The following is an 18,528-nucleotide window of genomic DNA, read 5'->3' as shown; positions in this document are numbered from 1 at the left end:
GGACTGACCACCCTGTCCCCACGTGTACCCCTCCTAAATCCCAATGTTTCTTAAAGACGATGAAAAGGGTCGCTCTTCAGGCAGGTGAGTGGCCACACATCCACCCAGCAGGTTCCAAGTGCTCACACTCCCCGTTTAAAAAGAGCGACGCAGAAACCAACGGCATGTGGGCAGTTCCCAGGAGATGCCAGTAACACATGAGATCACCAGCCTGCAGCCCAGGTGTCATGTGAAACTCAGACCTGGTCCCAGGCCTCCCTGAGGGCTGCGGGGGGGACGGTGAGCGGGAGGTGACGCTCCCCACCACACACCTGCTGGGCTTTAGTCTGGCGGCCGGCGGCCTGCCCGGTGGGGGCGGTGCAGTGAACAGCTCCTCGATGAGTTTCCGCGTCACCTTTTTCTTACACAACAATTCTGCCTCGTGGCGAGTCATTTTATTTTCTAAGCCAATAAGATCAAATATAGAAAGATCGGTTTCCTAAGTAGAAAAAGAACAAAAAAATTAGCTGAGGCAGTAGAAAAAGCACTCGACTAAGAATCAAAGTACATTTCTCAACAGGAAGATGGCCCCGAGCGGCCACGTGCCCTGAAGGGCCCACCTGCGCCCCACTCGGGGGCTCAGTATGCCTCAGTGTCCCCATCATTCACAGGAAGGATCGCACTGGGTCACCCCGAGGGGCAGTGGGAATGGAGGAGGCAGAGGAGCAGGGAGGCTGATGGCACGGAGGTGCTAGGCCTCGTCCAGAGGAGGGGGCGTGGGGAGACACCCAGGGGGACAGACCCGAGAGTGCTGGTGCGAGTGAGGGGGACCTGTGGCACCTGAGGACGCTCATTTCTCGGCTAGGACGCACTGCCCAAGTCCCCAGCTGGGGATCCCTGCAAGGGACCCCACTTGGGCTTCAATTCTGAGTGTGCAGCTTCTCACACGCTAGGGTGCGAAAATCAGAGGGTGGGCAGTGGGGAGTCGGCGGGGGGTGGGGTGAGCAGGGACGTGGGGAAGGTGGCACATCCCCGGGGGGGCCACACACATGGATGGGGGGAGAGAAAAGGTGCAGCTGCTGTGGAAGGTCTGGCAGCTACTCAGAAGGTCAAACATGACCCTGCAGCCCCAGGCCTAGACACACGCCCCAGGGACACGAAACCTGTACAGCGGCATAGTCACAACGGCCAGAAAGCAGAAATGACCCAAATGCCCACCAGCTGGTGGACAAACAATGCAGGCTGTACATGGGGTGGGACACTAGTGAGCCTCACGAGCAGAGAGTCCTGCCATCACACGGTGAACCTGAAAACATGCTACTCACACGGAATCCACACACTGGCACACTGGTGCCACGTTCGTGAAAGTGGGAGTTTATATGAAATAGGTGAACTCAAAGTGCATGCAAGTGAGGGCTGCTTAGGGCTGGGAAGGGGCAGGAGAGGGACAGTTAATGTGCGCAGTGTTCTCTGGGGAGATGGAACATTCTAGAACCGGTGGTGATGGCTGTACAAATCTGCGAGTACACTGAGACCAACACGCAGTGCACTTCTGAGGCTGCGTGTCAGAGTGATGAGCTGTCCCAGCGTGTTAACACGGAGCACAACGCAAACTCTACCAGCTTTGGACTCCCCGCCATACACACACCTGAGGCCCAGTCAGACCCACCGTCCCACCCACAGCTCAGCTGTTCTGTAACTCGGTGAAACACGTTCCTCTAGTAGTGACCATACTGGTGGGAAAAGCAAGCAGGTGGACCCCCTCCCGAGCACCCTGCTCGCCTCCAGCCCTTGGACCAGTCAATCCTCAAACCTCCCTACGTGGTGAGGAAGCTGAGGCCAGAGAGTCCCTGGCCTGTCCCCGCCCACCCAGGACACGAAGCGGAAGGTTCTAGGTCCCGGGCCTGTGAGTGGCGCCTGCCGGGAGGGGTCACAGCAGGGAACTCAGGCGTCAGACCACCCCATGGCAGCCGGCACATGCCCAAGACAGGTCCCGCGTCCTAAGCGGCTGTCACCACAGCCCTGGTCCACGCGGCCTGTCATGCTGCACTGTGCCCTGTCTCACGGCCCACTGCGCGGCCAGGCACACGGGCCCCACGGGCCAGTCCAGAGGCAGGTTCTGTCCAGGGGCAGGCACGTCACAAACGTGGCTCACTGCCGCCCTGCGTCTGGGCGGGACACGGTCGTCTGGCACCGACCTGACGGAGCCCCGAGCCCCTGCCCCAGATCCCTTACCTTCCAGGAGTCTCGGTCGAGCGCCTTGAGGATGAGGGAGGCGGCGCGGTACTGCAGCGGCCCTGCCGTGTAGGACGCCTCGGGGCGCCGGGGCGCCACCAGCCCCGGGTGGTTGCAGATGCGCTGCAGCCGCAGCAGGACGTTCAGCACGCCCACGAAGTGCCCGCTCTTCAGCGCCTCCTGGGTCCTGCGCGGGGACAGGGCAGCAGTGAGGTGCCAGCCCACTGTGCCGCTCAGAAACAGCCGCGCCAGACACAGTTAGGAATCACGCCCCACTCCCTGCCCACGGCGATGACTCCAGGCCCCACAGCCCCGACGACGCAGGACACACAGGACGGGCGCAGGGGGAAGGGGGGCTCCAGGCCTCCTGTCTGCAGGAAGAGGACCTTGTAAAGGGCAGCACGGCGCCCGTCAGCCCAATGTGACGAGGGTGTGCCGTGAAGCCGTGAAGCCATGGTGGCACCTGCACAGCTTGGGCCAAGAACTCCTGACCCAGGGAGGAGGGTGCTTGCTCGCATGCAGCGGGGAGAGGCCTTCCCACAGCAAGTCCCCGGGCCTTGACCCTGCGGTGCAGTGAAGGACACACAGAGACCAAACTGCACAGCATGCCGGTGCTATGCAGGAAACATGGGATGCAGCCTGGAGTGCTCTAGAAAGTTCCAGCAGAGACCTCCGGGAGGAGGGGTGGGCCCCCCTAACAGGCAGTCCTGACAGGTGAGGCAGGAAGGAGCTGCGGAGGACGGGTGGGCCAGGTGGTCTGCAGGTGCGGGGACCGAGGCAGCACAATGGAGCGAAGAGACGGGAAGTGCAAGGTGACAAAGGACAGCCAGTTTCTACGCGGACGCTGGGCTGCTGGGACCACGCCCATGGCAGGAAAGCCCAGAAGAGAAGCATGCTTAGGAGAGTCACCGGATGGCAGTCGGCACACGTGCCTGTGGTGCTCAAGGGACAGCTCAGGCAGCCACAGGATGTGTTCTCGGCCTTGACGGAACAGGCCGTGGGGCATGGGGTGGAGCAGGGCTGGGGTGAGGGAGTGCCAAGCCCACAGACAGCTCTGCAGAGCACGGCGACACGATCACAGCCACGACGTCTGCATGAGCGCTGAGGCACAGGACACACTTCAGAAAGAAGACTGCAAACACCGGAAATGCGGGTTCCCGAGGTGGACTCAGAGCCCCTCTGCGCTGACAACAGAAACCAGGGGGCAGCGGGGCAGGCCTGGCCGGTCCCTGCAGGGCTCTGTGCAAGGGGCAGACAAGGTTTCCGTGGGGCGAGCTCATGTGGAGGTGGTGGGAATGCGGGACGTGGTCACCACAGGGGAAGTGGAAGGCACCAACCAGGAGCGATGCTGAGCCCACTCGAGGACCCCAGACCATGGCATCAACATGCACGTTGAGCAGGGTTTGGCAGCGCCCCACGAAAGTCACTGATCAGGAGTTACAGTCGGGCCGGGCACGGGCACACTCCCCGCCTCCCCTCGGCCTAGCCCGACAGACTCGGGAGGAAGGGGCACCCGCACATAGGGGCAAGTCTCTTCCTGCAGCTCCATTGCAGCAAATGCCACACAGCAGCCCAGGGTCTGCTCTCACCAGTGGGTCCCAGATTGGGGGGCTTCTCCTGCAGGCATACGGAGGCAGGCAACGGGCGGGATGACGCTGTCATCCCCAAGTGCAAAGCAGCGCCATCCCCTGGCACCACCAGGGAGCAGAAGCCCAGGCGACCGAGTGTGGCATGTTCCTGGACTCCACGGGAGCCCAAACCCACTGGCGTGGGTCTCGCCATGGACACCTGGTCTTCACAAGCTGAATTAGGACCCCCGAAACATCTGACCAACAGTAAACTTGACCAATATTGCACCTTCTCTGCTCACGCGCACCATTTCCCCTATGCTCAGGAAGGACATTGGGAATGCTGTCGCGGACGGGGGTTTTCAAGGCTCCTACTCTCAACACAAGTGAACAGACTGCAGCTTCACCAGTGCAGCCATCAAGGACTAAGGAACCACACACGTGAGTAGCCGTGCATCCCTACGCTGCCCTGAAACTCCCAGGAGTGACCCCGTGAGACAAGCAAGATTAACAGCAAAGCCACCTGCTGAAGGCTTGCTGTGTGCAGACACTACTCTGCCGCGTCCCACACACGGTGGCATGACCTCACAGCCCCACAGCATCTCCTCATTTTACGTGGGGGAAGCGGCAGCACGGGGCTGTGCCCAGGCAACCCGGCCGGTCAAGGAGGGCTGCCTGCGCCCCCTACTGACGTGCACGGCACCTCAGGATGCTAGGTCACCCCGGCCCCCACAGCAGGGGCGCGAGTCAGGTGAGCAGCAGGAATGCGGGGAGATGGCTCTGGAATGCTGAGCGCTCTTGCAGCCACTGAGGTGCAGCTTGTGGTGACTTCTCAGCACCCATGACAGGAGAGACACAGGCCTATGATTACTGAGTACAAATATACTTAAAATCTTTTGAACTTTAATTCTGCTTAGTTTTGTTTTTTAATCTAAACTCAGGAAATGGAGAGCGTGATGGAAAGAGCCCAACAGGCCACATGGGAGTATCGTGGAGGGGGTCAGACCCCACACGTCCCGAGTCACAGGCAGGTGCAGAGACCACACAGCAGTCACTCTGTGCCATGCTGCCTGCACGGCCTGCGCCACCACATACAGCAGCCCTTCTCCCCTGCAGCTTCACGTCTGCAGTTTCAGTTACCTGCAGACAACCATGGTCCAAAAGTATTAAATGGAAAGTTCCAGAAATAAATAATTCGGATTTTAAATCGCATGCTGTTCTGAGCAGCATGACGAAACCTCTCGCTGTCCTGCTCCGTCCCACTCAGACGTGAACCCTCCCTTTGTCCCGCGGCCCCTCACCGCACGTGCTCCCACCCATTAGTCACTTAGCAGCTAGCTGGCTTGGTGAGCAGATCCACTTAGCATCACTGGGTCTGCCTGTGTTCAAGCCACCCTGACTTCACTTCCTAACGACCCTAAAGAACAAGAGTAACGATGCTGGCAATTCAGATACGCCAAAAGGAAGCCGTCAAGCATTTCCTTCAGGTGAAAAGGTGAAATGCAAGTTCTCGACTTAAAACAGAAAACAAAGTGTTCGCTGAGGTTGCTAGTATGTAGGGTGAGAACAGCCGTCCACCAGTGAAACTGTGCAAAGCTGCACATGCGTGCACAGGCGAAACAGACTAGAGGGGCTCGGCCCCACGTGCAGTGTCGGGCCTGCACTGGGCCCTGGAGCGGAGCCCCACAGGTCACGGGCCTGCTGAGTGCAGCGTTACTGCTGGGTCCTGGGTCCTGGGCATGGATGGGAAAAGGTGAGCTTGTCAGTCGGACCATGTCTCCTGCGTGAACATAACTGACACTGCAGGACGATGCAGTGAACTCCAGGGCCCAGGGCGCCTGCCCCACATGGGTTAGCAACAACGGACAGAGTCACTGACTGGAAGCAGGGAGGGGACAGCCCAGAGGAGCCTGCAGAAGCAGAAACCTGCCAGGGCAGGGCATCCCCCTGCAAAGCCCCACTGACGTGGGAGGGGACACAGCACAAGCAGCCCCACACTCACCCGGGCTGCAGGATGACGTCCTCGTACAAGGCTTTCTGTCGGTTAGAAAGGCGGCACTTCAGAACATGCTCGAACTTCTTCGTCAGTTGCTTTTCCACATCTCTCTTGGTTCTCCTCAAAATAAATGGCTGCGTCACCTGCAAAAGGAATATGATCCTTTGTTTTTTTCTCCACAATGATGTCATCACACACACAGGTCCCATGCGCCTCTCTGGGATGACGTCACACACAGTCACACATGCCTCTCCGGGTGACATCACACACACAGGTCCCGTGCGCCTCTCTGGGATGACGTCACACACAGTCACACATGCCTCTCCGGGTGACGTCACACACACAGGTCCCGTGCGCCTCTCCGGGACAGCGCCCCCCCCCCTCCCCTGAGGGTCCGGGCCCTGCGGCCGAGCCCCGTACCCTGTGCAGGCGTATGACCACTTTGTGGTAGTAGTCCTGGCTCTCCTCGCTGGGGGCTTTCAGGGGGCAGTGCCGGTAGGGCCGGGAGATGCCTGGGATCAGGAAGTGCACCGTGGTCCACAGCTCCAGGAAGGTGTTGTGCAGGGGCGCGTCGAGCAGGAGCAGGCGCTGCTGGCTGCACAGGAGGGCGGGCTGAGTCCCGGGACCGGGCTGGGTGCACAGAGGCAAGGGGCTGTGGGGGCGTCGTGGGGCCGACACGCACGGGCCTGAGGGAACGGGCTGAACTACACGAACTCTCTGGGTGTCCTCAGCCCGACATGCTATGACCAAGGACAAGGGGACGTCTGTAGCTCAGGCAATTCTGTGTGTGCCTGCAATCACCTAAACTCCTTCAAAAGGACCTTCACAGAGACACGGGCACCCAGAACCGCGAGCCAAGCCGAGTGGGTCAGACCTGTGCAGGGCGAACACGGCTTCCCAGTGCCTCTCCGTGAGGCCCTTGACGCGCTGCATCTCGTCGATGACCAGGCAGCGCCAGCGCACGCGTGCGAAGGCCGGGTAGCCCCGGAAGAACAGCTTGTAGGACGTGACGCACACGTGGAAGCTGTTGGGCTCGGTCCAGCCCTGCGCACACAGAACACACGGCCTCAGGCGCCTTCTCACGCCTCCCCTCCTGGAATCAGGGTCTGGGGCACGCTCCCAAGTTTTCACCACTGAATTGATGAACCTGTCCCCACCCACGGTCACCGTTCTCGTGCTTCTTATAAACTTCTTTTTACTGCGCAGGGAAGGGCTGAGTGCATGTTTTCATGGCCTGTTCCTCTAGCAGCCTACAGCACTTGTGTGAACAAAGGAAGAGGCCGCTTTGGAGGCACAGACAATGGCTTTTGGACACTAGACTGTCAACTATGAGAGGATCCTGCAGTGGGACCAGCTTTTATAGGATATAATCTGAGCAAGGGAAAAACGTGCTCGGGACGGTAGGAAATGTGGAGATCTGTGCTGCGACCGACTACAGCATAAGCTTCTTAAAAACAAACAAATAACCAGAGACAGTAACAAAGAAAATACATTTCAAGATATCGCTTCTGCAGTAAACGCTAGTCAACACGATAGCCTAACCATAAGCCAAAACTTTATCTTCAATGAGAACCTGTGACCTGTAATTTACTTAGAATCTAGTACTTGAAACTACTGGGTGGAAAAAAGAGAAAGAACACAGTCCAAATGTGTCCTAGAGCACCCTGCACGTTACAGTGTTTCTCACACACACTGCATGGAAATTCTTCCACGGACTGTGACTCAGAACCGAGGGGGTACCAGGTTCTCGTCTGTGCCTGGGGGTGTGGGGGGAACCAACAGGCCTGTGGTATAAAGGACCTGCAGCGCCTCCAGAGCCCACGTGAGTCTGGAAGGAAGTTCCCTGTTTCTGGGAAGTGAAAACGAGGCCGCTGCACCTGTGGCCCTCCTTCCGGGGAGCAACCGCTGTCAGGTGCTTGTGAGACGCTCGGAATCAAGGAGCAACTTACAGGGCGGTCTCGCACGATAGTTACACTAATAAACAAGCACGCCTGGACATTGTGAAATTTGTCTCCTACAAGAATTAAGATGGTTTCCTGTTTGGTTCTGTTCCATGTTTAAACTTAAAATACCTGTCTCTTTGCTTTGAGCTCTCTGTGGCTGCCAACGTATAAGAGGGTTTTGAGCCCAGGACACCAACGCTTCAATTCGAGCTCCCACTTGAGGATGTTACAGCTTCTCACGACGACAAGATGAGGGCCCCAATTGCCTGCGCAGGAGAGAAGACACCGCATTTCCTCTCAGCTAAAACCATCTGGCTCAGACCAGCTCAGCAGGTGAATGATGGAAGCAGTCACCCAGGTGGCGCACAGGAGTCGGGACAGCTCCTCCCCGCGCCCACAGGAGGCTGCCGAGGGCAGAGTCCATGCCTGAGTCTCAGGGGCACTTGGCACAGAGTGGCTACATGCGTCAATTCCCAATAAAATGGGTTACTTGTTCAGAAACATGGCAAACCCGTAAGCATGGAGGGAACGCCCACCCACAAGGAACAATGCTGAGAAGCAAGCGGCAGAGCGCCCCACAGCCCTCGGGGCTCGGGCCTCCTCCCTGCAGCACCCGCCAGGCCACGCACAGGCTTGCCGTGCGTTCCCCCTCTAGTCACAACACCCAAACCATCTCAAAATACACGGTTACAATTTGTCTTCTGAAAAATAGGGCTTTTAAAGGATTAAAGCGATACACACATAACAAATTCCAACTTCTGTGCTGGAAATGAAGCATAAACCAAGTCAGGAGCAGGAAACGACAGGTCTCGACAACACACGTGCAGTGCACACCTCGATGGCCATGACTGCTGTAGGGAAGTGCATTCCCACCAACACGAAAGAACGCCAAGGGGAAACAGACAGACTGAGATGCCGTGACCAGCCAGGTGAGGGTCTCGGGGAGACGGGGTTTGGGGTACGGAGGCTGAAGGGACAGTGAAGAAGACAGCGCTGGGCCAGCGATGCTTTCCCACCAGCCCGTGGTGGCGCCCGGCGGCACTGGCTCAGGCCAGCGCGGCAGCAGCAGGAGCTGACGGGCAGTGGGACTCGGGAAGCCCCAAGGTCTCGGTCACGGCCTACTGGGCCTCACACGACTGACATCAGATGTGGAATAACAGTGAGTCACCCCACTGATGGTGGCTGTGATCGAGTCCTTTGCTCATTCATGCAACCTATCCCCTGGGTTCTGTCCTGGACCAGAACCCGGAGCGAAGGAGGCAGCCGCCTTGCCCCGCCCCACCGCGGCCATGCACGGACTGCGGGTCAATCCCAGCAAATCTGTGCTGTTCAAGAACCAAGCAGCTCTTACCTTCATTACAAGCCAGGTGCGCAAAGAAAGCGATGACCTGCACTGTTTTGCCCAGGCCAGCCTCATCCGCCAAGATGCCGTTGAGATGCTTCCGGTAGAGCTTGGCCAGCCAGTCCAGACCGACCTTCTGGTAATCTCTGAGCGCGCCGTACAGCAGCGACGGGGCGCTCACCTTCACCTGCAGTGACAGGTAGGCCAGTGAGCACTTCTCGAGAGAAACACTACAATTTTCTCTCCAGAGTGACGTCCAGGCACACGACAAGCCTCCTGGAAAGCCACAACAAAGATCTACACAGCAGGAAAAGAATGGCCAGAATCTGCTTCTCCTGACACCTCGTGCCGGTGGGGCCAGGCCCCGCCCCCGCCCCCCAAAAAGCAGAGCGCCTCACCGCGGTGCTGATCCGAGCGCTGCCCTTAGGCAGCACGGCTTCGGCCATGGCGGTCACGTCCGCGATGTCCCTAGTGTGAGGTCTCCCGACACTCACTCTCTCAGCAGCTCTGAACTGGTCCATGACGAACAGCGAGTCGATGACAACCACATCCCGCCGGCTCTCCTGGTCTCCAGGGCCGTCCTCCGTGTCTGTGAAAACGGGGTTTGCAAGTGCTGTGACAGTGGGACGAGCCTGCTTCACATTTTTTTTTAAAAAAAGAAAAACATTGACAGAATCCAAATACTTCAATACAGAATCAAGTAGCATTTTGTTTTGTTTTGATCCACTTTATTACCTAGCGATGTAACCCAGATAAACTAATACAAAACTCTTAGAAAACTACCAAGCCTAGGACCACCCTGGAAAGCCCTCGGGTGAAACTGGAAAATGTAACGATTAGGAGCTAGTGTCACCAATAGAGTTATGGGCACTCACAGGCTTAGTGGCTGCCCCTCAACCACCAAGAAAGCAAAACTGAGAAGCGTCTCCAACGACGGGCAGCACAGAGCCCTCCCACGTCCTGACGGCCCCAGCCCTTCCTTACCTTCGTGCCCACAGGCACGTCTACTAATGACAACAGTGGAGTGAAAGCAAGGAAAAGCAGGCCTTTTGTGGTACAGTCTGTGTGTCTAATCAAAGTAAAATAAACTCCTTAAAACGGGTGTGCTAAACAAACATAGCACAGCCTGACAAATGTGGTAAAAATCTAGCTCCGTAAAACAATGACTTATAAATGTGGAGAAAATTAATTGTTCACAACTTGATCAAGAGCTGATAACTGTGCCAAGTTTATGAATAAAAATGAAAAGCACAGAATAAAACTCTATTCAATATAAAATTACACGTTAAATACATTTCCACTTCCTTTTCCATCAGACTACAAAGAAGTGAACGTAGAGTCCCGACTCTGCTGAAGCCCCCTCCTCCTCGGTGAGCATTCGGGTTTAAAGCCGAGCCGCTGAGGAGCTGACACATACCTTCTTCCTCACTCGTCTCCTCACCGCCAGGTGGAGGTTGGGGCCACTGGAAATTCGGCAAAAAGGCACCTTCATACAACTTCATCAAGTCAATTAAGGGCAATTCAGCTGGAAAAGGTCGCAGGAAGAAAGGTGGTCACTTTGTTATCAATGGCGTCAGGTAGTTGGGAAGCAGTCAAGGAAAAGGGCCCTTTTCACATATATTCCTTTTCCTGGTTTTAATTCCTTGGGGAAAGCACATATTTTCTAAAAGCTCATTTATTTTTTTTCCAAAATTAATTGCCCATCATAGATACGACATCTGAAATATTTTCTTTATGGGGTGGCCTGTCAGCTCAGTTGGTTAGAGCGCGGTGCTAATAACACCAAGGTTGCTGGTTCGATCCCTGTATCGGCCACTGTGAGCTGTGCCCTCCTTAAAAAATAATAAAAAATTTAAAAAGAAAAAATCTTTATAAAATATTTTCTTTATAAAGATGAAAATCTTTGAAATAAAATGAAGAAACTCAGTTTTTATTCATAAAAGAACAAATATTTCTGAAAAAACCTAATGACTAGAAAGTAAAACCTACAGACTAATAAATAAAAATATAAAAAATACTGGAAAATAATTGGTGGATATGACACATAAAAATACTAGAAATCAAACAAAATGAAACAGAAAAAACGTCTGGAAAGTATGCTAACAGGCTGTTACCCTTTCTGCCCTGAGAGCTCACCCTCGCTGTTGAAACCCCGCACAGTAAGGCCCGGGCACCTGGGGACAGAAGGAGCTGTGTCTCACACACACTCCACAGGGCTCGTCGCGTATTTTGTAACTGAGCATCTCGGGGCATCAGACGGTGCACCATGTCCTGACCGAATCAGCAACCACCTTAAAGCCCTCATTGCTGGCGAGTACAGTGAAGCAGGTGCTTCCCACTGCGGTGATGGGGCAAGCGGCCTCACGCTCCTACAAACCAGTTTGGGGGCTGAAGAGCTTTCAATGTCATGGCCGACCTCATCATCTGCACGCCTGCGTCTGTCCGGGGTGACCAGAAACCTGGGCGAGACTGCTGTCCCCACAGCTGTTCCATGGGTGGCAAGGACAGAGGCTGCACCGCACTGCAGACTGTGGCGTGTGGCTTTCTGCACATCGTCACACCAGTGACAAGCGCACAGACACACCCCAAAAGGACACTAAGTCACCATGAAGTTAAGGCTAATTAAGTGCAGCGGCTCCCCCTGCTTATGGCTGAATGGCCCCCCATCCTGGCTGAAAAGCTGCAGACTCCAGGGGGTGGGACATACATGTATGTAGGTGTCAGAACACAGTTCTTTCAACTTGTGTGTGTGTCTGAATGTTTTCACAACAAAATGCTGGCAGATGCACACGTATATCACGTAATGACTAAGCAGAAAAAACTGGAAAACAGAAAAAAGTCACAGTAAGAGTGACTGCGAGGGGTCTTGGCACAAACAACACACAGAAATAAATCAATCGCCTTCGCTTATATAAACTAGTTAGAAGATACAGAGAAAAGATTCCTTTTCAGATAGAAAACGAAAGACCCGAGAATTCAACTTGAAAGATGCACACCGTCTACTTGCAGGAAAGGCTAACAGGCCCCTGAGGGTGCGAGAGGCCTGGACAAGAGGCAGAGCCTGTGGGCGAGGGGCGCTCAGCAGCACGGACACTGTGGCGCCAGGACCCCCACAGGCCAGGGCTGAGCCGGGGGGCTGCCAGGCGGTGTGAAAGCACACGAGTGGCTCGCATGCCCCTGGGTCACTTCTCTGGGAAGACCAGCCACCACGCCACATCACAAGGGTGCGCCAACAGCCAGAAGGGGAGGGGAGGCCCTGGGAGGAGCTGGGCTCGCGGCCGCAGCTGGCAGGCCTGGCAGCGTGGGGCCAGCCGCAAGGACGGAGGCCAAGCGCTCGTCCAATGGGACCCAGCCAGAAGCAGCAGCCAGGCTGCTTGTCACCACAGCGAATAAGGCACGAGGCTAAGTCACTGTACTCTGAGAACAGTACAAGGACACCGCAACAGCCCAACTGAAAGGCTGAGAGGACAGCGAGCACACTGACGGCGACCGAGCGGCCTGGATCACCACCACTACACACTGCCTTTCCGGTGACAGTGTCCCTTTCAGGTCAAGAACAAGCCAAATAACATGACTGATGAATTCGCGGCCAGAATGTACAAAGGACACCGACAGGTCAGTTTGGGGAAAAACAGCTCACACCAGAGTGGGCATGGGCAGGGCGGGGCCCACAGGGGCCGTGCACCGCCATGAGGGGCCGCGCTCACCAGCCAAGGGCAGACGCGCTACAGCCAGACGCTGAGGGCTCCAGACAGGCAGGCTTTGGTGCGACAACCACCCAAACGCCATCAACCCCGTCATGTCGGCCAGGCCCTGTGCACACGCCCTCCAGCCCAGCCCTCCGCTCCGAGCCAGAGACCCTCTGTGCCAGGTTACACGTGGAACACTGTGCAGCAGTGAGAACCAGCAAGTCCACGTGACAACATGGGACCACGCCTGACTCCTGTGTGCGGCTCCGACACACACCAGTGAAGCAGTGTGTCCAGGGACACGCGTTGGAGCGGGGTACAGGCCGCCAAAGGGACTAACGTGAGACATGGGGACTGTCACCGCCGGGACGGGGATCAGTGTGCGGGGCACTCCCACCCCACACGCTGTGACACGCTCTCTCGTACGTGCCCACGGCTACTGAAGCCTTTCAGGAGGATGCCCAGGCCTACCTTCCCTGGCCAAGTCCGACAGCTCTGCCTGGTGGTCCACAAGCCCTTCATTTGCTTCTTCCTCTTCAATTGTCTCTTCCTCGTCTTCCACTGAAATGGTGACCATCGGGTGTCAGTGCCAAACGTCACTGCACCTTCTCAGTTACTCATCACACTACACGGCTTCCAAAATGCTCTGCACGGCTACTAGAAGAATTACAACTAAACCTTTTAATTTCACAGGTTCCATTCAGAAAGGACCGTGTACTGAGTGAGCAGGAAACAGAGACCTCAGCATGTGAAATACAGCCTGCTTTCTTTCCTGACTTGACGGGCCTGCTCGGGCCAGACCCCAGAATGAGGAGCAACCTCTCGTCTACCTGGGCCGCGCTGCAGGACCGTCCCCAAGTGTGCCACCTTGGGTCACTGAATCTGCCATTGCCCATTTCGCCTCCCTCAGCACGGTGCTGTGCAGCCACGGTCTCTGCACCCGACACCCCCACTCCTGCGCTCGGGAGCCAAGTGGCCCCAGCAGGACGTGCACTTCTGTGGCCATCGCCCCACTGAGCGGAAGTCCTTGCCACCTGGGGACTGGCCATGTGGGCAACACCTCTCTCCCACCTGCCTCAGCCCCAGCCGGCTCCTTCCTAAGTACTCACGGCCTTCGCTCCCCCACGAATGAACACACACGCTCAGCCCCACACTCTCCCTGCTCCACAATGGCCCCAGTGGCTCCGGCTCACAACCGTCCTCGATGTCATGGCCACCCTGAGTGGTGCCCGACCCCTCCCCTACTGCTGAGTTCAAGCACTGCACAGGGGATGGTAAAGAGCCCTGGAGACGGACCTTCGTCATCAGTGAGGGAGGTACTCGCTTTCCGTTTTCTTGCAGGTGCCCCCAAATCCTGAAACAGAACCAGAATGCACACACGTGGTGGGAAAGCACAGGACGGAGACCAGAGCAGAAACGTGAGCCTGTGACAAGCGGCCACCATCACGCCTGTGGTGACAGGAAGGCCCGGGGAGTGGAACAGGAAGACGAAGCCCACGCTGCCGTCAGCGCACTTTCCCCCAGGGCCCAGTCAGCCCGTGCACCTGACACGCTGAAAACCAGTTTGTCCCCAAGGCAGACTGATTTCTCAGTGAAAGGGAGTGACTCAGCCTACAGTTTCTCCAGACAGAAGCGAGGAGCCCATTTTATAGACACGGTTTGCCTCCCTCTGCTGCCACCTCCTACACAGCGCAGGGACAGTCCTCAACTCACCAGAACGTTTTCTGGAGACGCATCAAATCCCTTAGGTCTCGACTCTTTTCCTAGAGAAACAGGTAACAACACGACGTGGTCACTACAGCAGTGAAGGGGTGTCTCTGCTGACATCTCCTCTGCAAGGACACAGCAGGGCAAGTCCCCCCCCACCCCCCGGCCCGTGACCAGGGTGGCAAGGCAGAGCCAGACACAGCTCCACGCCTGCCAAGTGCACGGAGACCTCCTACAGAGCCCAGCTGATGGGCTGGCGGCAAAGCTTTCTTAGGGTTTGTCTGGTCTGACAGCTGTTGACTTGTCTGACAGCTGTTGACTTAAGTGGTGGTCATCTCTCCATCTCAGTTTCCTCGCCCATCAGATGGGAGGCACTATGCCCCCCCCGCTGCCCTCCGCCCAGTGACGCCGCCTCACTAGTTCCTGGCCCCCACCGGTGCCAGGGCAGCTACTGCAGAGCGCTGGCCACACAGAGGGCTCCCGACACGCCTCAGGGAGCCCACCTCCCTGTCCAGGAACTGCCTCAATTCTGAGCGCGCCCCAAAGCCGATCAACCTAGGGGTGCTGACTCATCCGGTGAAGCTGAGAAGAGCTGAAATGTGCAGCGAGAGCAGCTCCACCGAAAGGAGTGTGACCATCAGGCAGACCACGTGCTCGCAGATGCTGGGGAGCAAGCGGCCACCTTGTCACGAGATGAGCAGGGATGGGCAAAATGTGACTCGGAGAAGAAGAAACTCTTTCTAAAGATCAGAAGTTTCCACAGATTGAAAGCCCTGTGGGTCACTTGAAATGTGGCTACCCCCAATGAGATGTGCTTTCATTATGAAATATGCACTGGATTTGAAAACTTATCATGAAAAAGAAATATAAAATATCTAATTCATGTCAATCATGTATATTAATAGACTGGTAATATTTGGATATACTGGATTCAATCAAATACTTAAACAAACAAACAAAAAAGACGCGCAGGGAGTCGGGCATATTACAACCCTGAAACAGCGCGGCTTCCCCCGCCTCCTACCTTTCCTGAACACTTTCTGTAAATGTAAGGCCTTCTTCCTCTTCTCTTCTAATTCGACTTGCAGTTTTATTTCCACGACCTACACAGAGAGTGAGACACAGCATGTTACCGACGATGTGAGTGACACAGCCCCGGACACCGCACGAGGACCTCACAGCTCACACACACCACCATCCCGATCTCATTCCCGTTACTCCAAACGGAAATTCCCCGTTTGGTACTTTTCATGTGTAATTTGCATCTAACTGCATCCTGTCCAAATTCTGTCAGGTAGTGAGATGAGAATTTTTTTTTAAACGGAGAGAGATGGGAGCAGCCATTAGTGACCTACGTTGTTGGGAGGGGCCTCAGGGAGGCTCCCAAAGCACGTGGGGTGCAGCCGACGTCATCTGCACGCACACAGACAGACGCAGACCCCACCTCCCAGGGGGCCAGCAGACCAGAAGGCACCACCTCAAGGGCTTTCTACGGGACACGGCGGTGCCACGACGTCACCGCGGTGTCAGAAGGCAGCTCGCCAGCCCTGACAGTCTAGGTTTCCAGGACCCCACTGCATTGCAGCATTCACCTGTTCAATATTTGACCAAAAAGACTCGATTTCTCTGGCAGTGGAGGCCGCGATCCGTCGCAGCCGGTTCTGCTCCTCTCGCCTTCCCCTTTCCTCACGGAGCTTCTTCTCTTCATGATGCCGCGCGACAGTCCTGACGAGCTAGCAAACAAGTCCACAAGCGGGTGTTTTACGCTGTGTCGGGCCACCCCGGAAGCTTTCTTGGCACGTGGCTACATGCTGCTCAGGGATAGGCAGCGTCTGCTGGGACGGCCTTGAGAGCAGCTCTGCGAGACGGAGCGCTCCCAGCACCGCGATGTCCTACCCCCCAGCGCTTTCTAACCCACCTTCTTGGCCGCGGCCACCTTCCACCTTCTCTCCTGGGCGAAGTCGGTGGCCATCCACTGCATCTCCTCCAGCAGGTAGTCCCAGTGAGCTCGGGGGCGCGGGGCCTCCTGCAGCCTGGGCAGCCGCCTCGGGGACCACAGGCCTTCCTTCCGCAGCTCTGCTATTCGCTGATGGATCTGGTTTTCCTGCGGGGGCATGGGGCGGACACGTCATTTTTAAGTGCGTTCCACTCAGTCAGATCCCAGACCTGTGTGACCTACCATGTGACAGTCTCGGTAACAAAGGGAAGAATTGGACACAAGGGGCAGGAGGAGCGGGTGGGTGACTCCTCCTGGAGCCGCAGGAGAAGCCCAAGCGGCGGTCCTGCCCAGTCTCAGAACCTCTCAGAACCGCAGACCCCAGCTCACACCCACGCGCAGGCGGGGGACTGCATGGGACACAGGACAGGCTAGAATCTGCTTTAACCCCACTGGGAAGGGGGGACACATCAAGTCAACTGGGCCACACACGCTCACTGGGTTAGAACCGGGGACAGGAAGCACTGCGTTGATCAGATCCCACTGACTGGGGTTTCTTCTCATTCCTCTAATGAAGCTGAACAGAGAAATGCTCAGTCCCCCACAAACAGCCATTGGCTGCGCTGGGGCCCCTATCGACCTGGGGACTCTGAGCGCTGCTCCCCAGCCTCATGACACAGCCCAGCTCCTGGCCCCTCAGCTATGGCCCCGAGGTGACAGCAGCCCAGATCGCTGGCTTTGGCACAGAAAAGAGCCCACACAAGCCTCCCTTCTCCAAGACAGGTCAAGCTACTTGGGTTCAAGCTTGGTTCCCACTGATCACAAAGCACGTGGACCGTCCTTACTGTCAGGCGTGCAGCTGTCAGCTGCTGCACCCTGAGAGAGGAAGCCAGACGCATGTCACAGTCGGAAGGCACCCGGTCTCCTTACCAGTGCCGTCTGTCCTGCCAGCTTATCCTGAGAGCCGTCTGGGGCTGGGGCGGCATTCTGAGCTGGGCTCTGTGGTTTTGGTGGGGCTGACACCACTGCCCCCGGGGACCGGGAGGTGACCGGAGACAGCGACTTGCTGGCTGCGGAGGAGGGTCTATTCACTGGGGAGGCCCGTGCGGGCGAGGGTCCTGGGCCCGAGCCGCCGGCGGGAGCAATGGCCGAGGCTGAAGAGGCGGGTGGGGGTCGCTGACAGGGCTGCACGGGGTCCGTGGGGAGTCTTGTGGATGTCACCGTCTGGCAGGCAGAAAACAGGAGATCAGGTGAAGCCACGACTCCAGCTGTGCTCACAACACCCAGACACCGGAGATGGCGTCACAGGCGGGTGTGACAGCACCGATGCCCCCCCACCCACAGCCATGCAACCAAACTCAGATCATGTCCACAAACCACAATGACACAAACTAAACCACTACTAAGAATACACCCTGTACTCCACCAAATCCCGTGAGACTCCGTTATAAACTGCAGTCACATATGGTCTTATCTCATGTAATAAGCTCTTTTCTGTTTTGTTTTTGCTTTTTCAGTCTTTCTCCTGTTTTATTTATTTATTTATCTATTTTTTTAAAGAAACTTTCATTGTGTAAGCTGCTTCTTAGTTGAAAACTACCAAACGCTCATCCTGTACCTTCCCTCTGAAGGGCGAGTACATAGCTGGCGGCCCTCCCATGGCAGGCAGGCTGTGTGGTATGAGATCAGGGCACAACTAGGGGGACCCTCCCCCGACTAAAGACAAAGTTCAACTCGGACGGCAGTTCTGTGGAGGAAGAAGTGGGGAGCAGACGGCAGGGCAGGCCAGCTGCTCCCCCGGGAGGGCCGAGGACAGACGCCACATGGAGCACCTCCGTGACCCAGAACAAGCCACAGCTGTGCCCTTCCCGGCATGTGGCTTCTGCCTCTGCAGCTAAGGCGCTCCCTCCTCCCCCAGGGCCGGCATCCGGCCAGCCGCACGCTCTGGAGAGCAAGTCCAACTGGCCGCAGCGGCTGCTTTCGCGCGCAGCAGCAGAGCTGAAGGACTGCGACGGGAACCACACGCCTGACAGCCTGAAGTGCGTTTATGCCCCCCTTGGTGGCCGTTAGAGAAAGCCTGCAGCCCCTCCCAATCGAGCAGGGACAGGTGTCTGTGCACGCGGCAGAAGCTGC

The 18,528-nt window shown here is 56.6% G+C and overlaps 1 protein-coding gene across 10 annotated transcripts in view; it reads right to left on the bottom strand.

Moving 5' to 3' along the window:
• The window catches only part of EP400 (E1A binding protein p400), an 88,139-nt gene that overhangs the window by 40,788 nt on the left and 28,823 nt on the right, over positions 1-18,528 (bottom strand). For all 10 annotated transcript variants that reach the window (XM_088801097.1, XM_074321448.2, XM_074321451.2 and 7 more), the window contains 16 exons: positions 17,326-17,619; positions 16,378-16,563; positions 16,052-16,192; positions 15,484-15,562; positions 14,466-14,515; positions 14,049-14,106; positions 13,224-13,313; positions 10,481-10,588; positions 9,462-9,652; positions 9,073-9,250; positions 7,851-7,987; positions 6,653-6,822; positions 6,199-6,373; positions 5,785-5,921; positions 2,215-2,401; positions 312-478 (listed from right to left, as the gene is read on the bottom strand). In XM_088801097.1, coding sequence (XP_088657223.1) covers positions 312-478; positions 2,215-2,401; positions 5,785-5,921; positions 6,199-6,373; positions 6,653-6,822; positions 7,851-7,987; positions 9,073-9,250; positions 9,462-9,652; positions 10,481-10,588; positions 13,224-13,313; positions 14,049-14,106; positions 14,466-14,515; positions 15,484-15,562; positions 16,052-16,192; positions 16,378-16,563; positions 17,326-17,619 — 2,348 coding nt within the window. The remainder of the gene's footprint in view (positions 1-311; positions 479-2,214; positions 2,402-5,784; positions 5,922-6,198; positions 6,374-6,652; positions 6,823-7,850; positions 7,988-9,072; positions 9,251-9,461; positions 9,653-10,480; positions 10,589-13,223; positions 13,314-14,048; positions 14,107-14,465; positions 14,516-15,483; positions 15,563-16,051; positions 16,193-16,377; positions 16,564-17,325; positions 17,620-18,528) is intronic.

This window comes from Rhinolophus sinicus, chromosome 9, assembly GCF_057876585.1.
Source record: "Rhinolophus sinicus isolate RSI-liver-muscle chromosome 9, RSI-T2T, whole genome shotgun sequence".
NCBI lineage: Eukaryota > Metazoa > Chordata > Mammalia > Chiroptera > Rhinolophidae > Rhinolophus > Rhinolophus sinicus.
The sequence above is the reverse complement of the archived record's forward strand: the minus strand, read 5'-3'. Positions and strand labels throughout refer to the sequence as shown.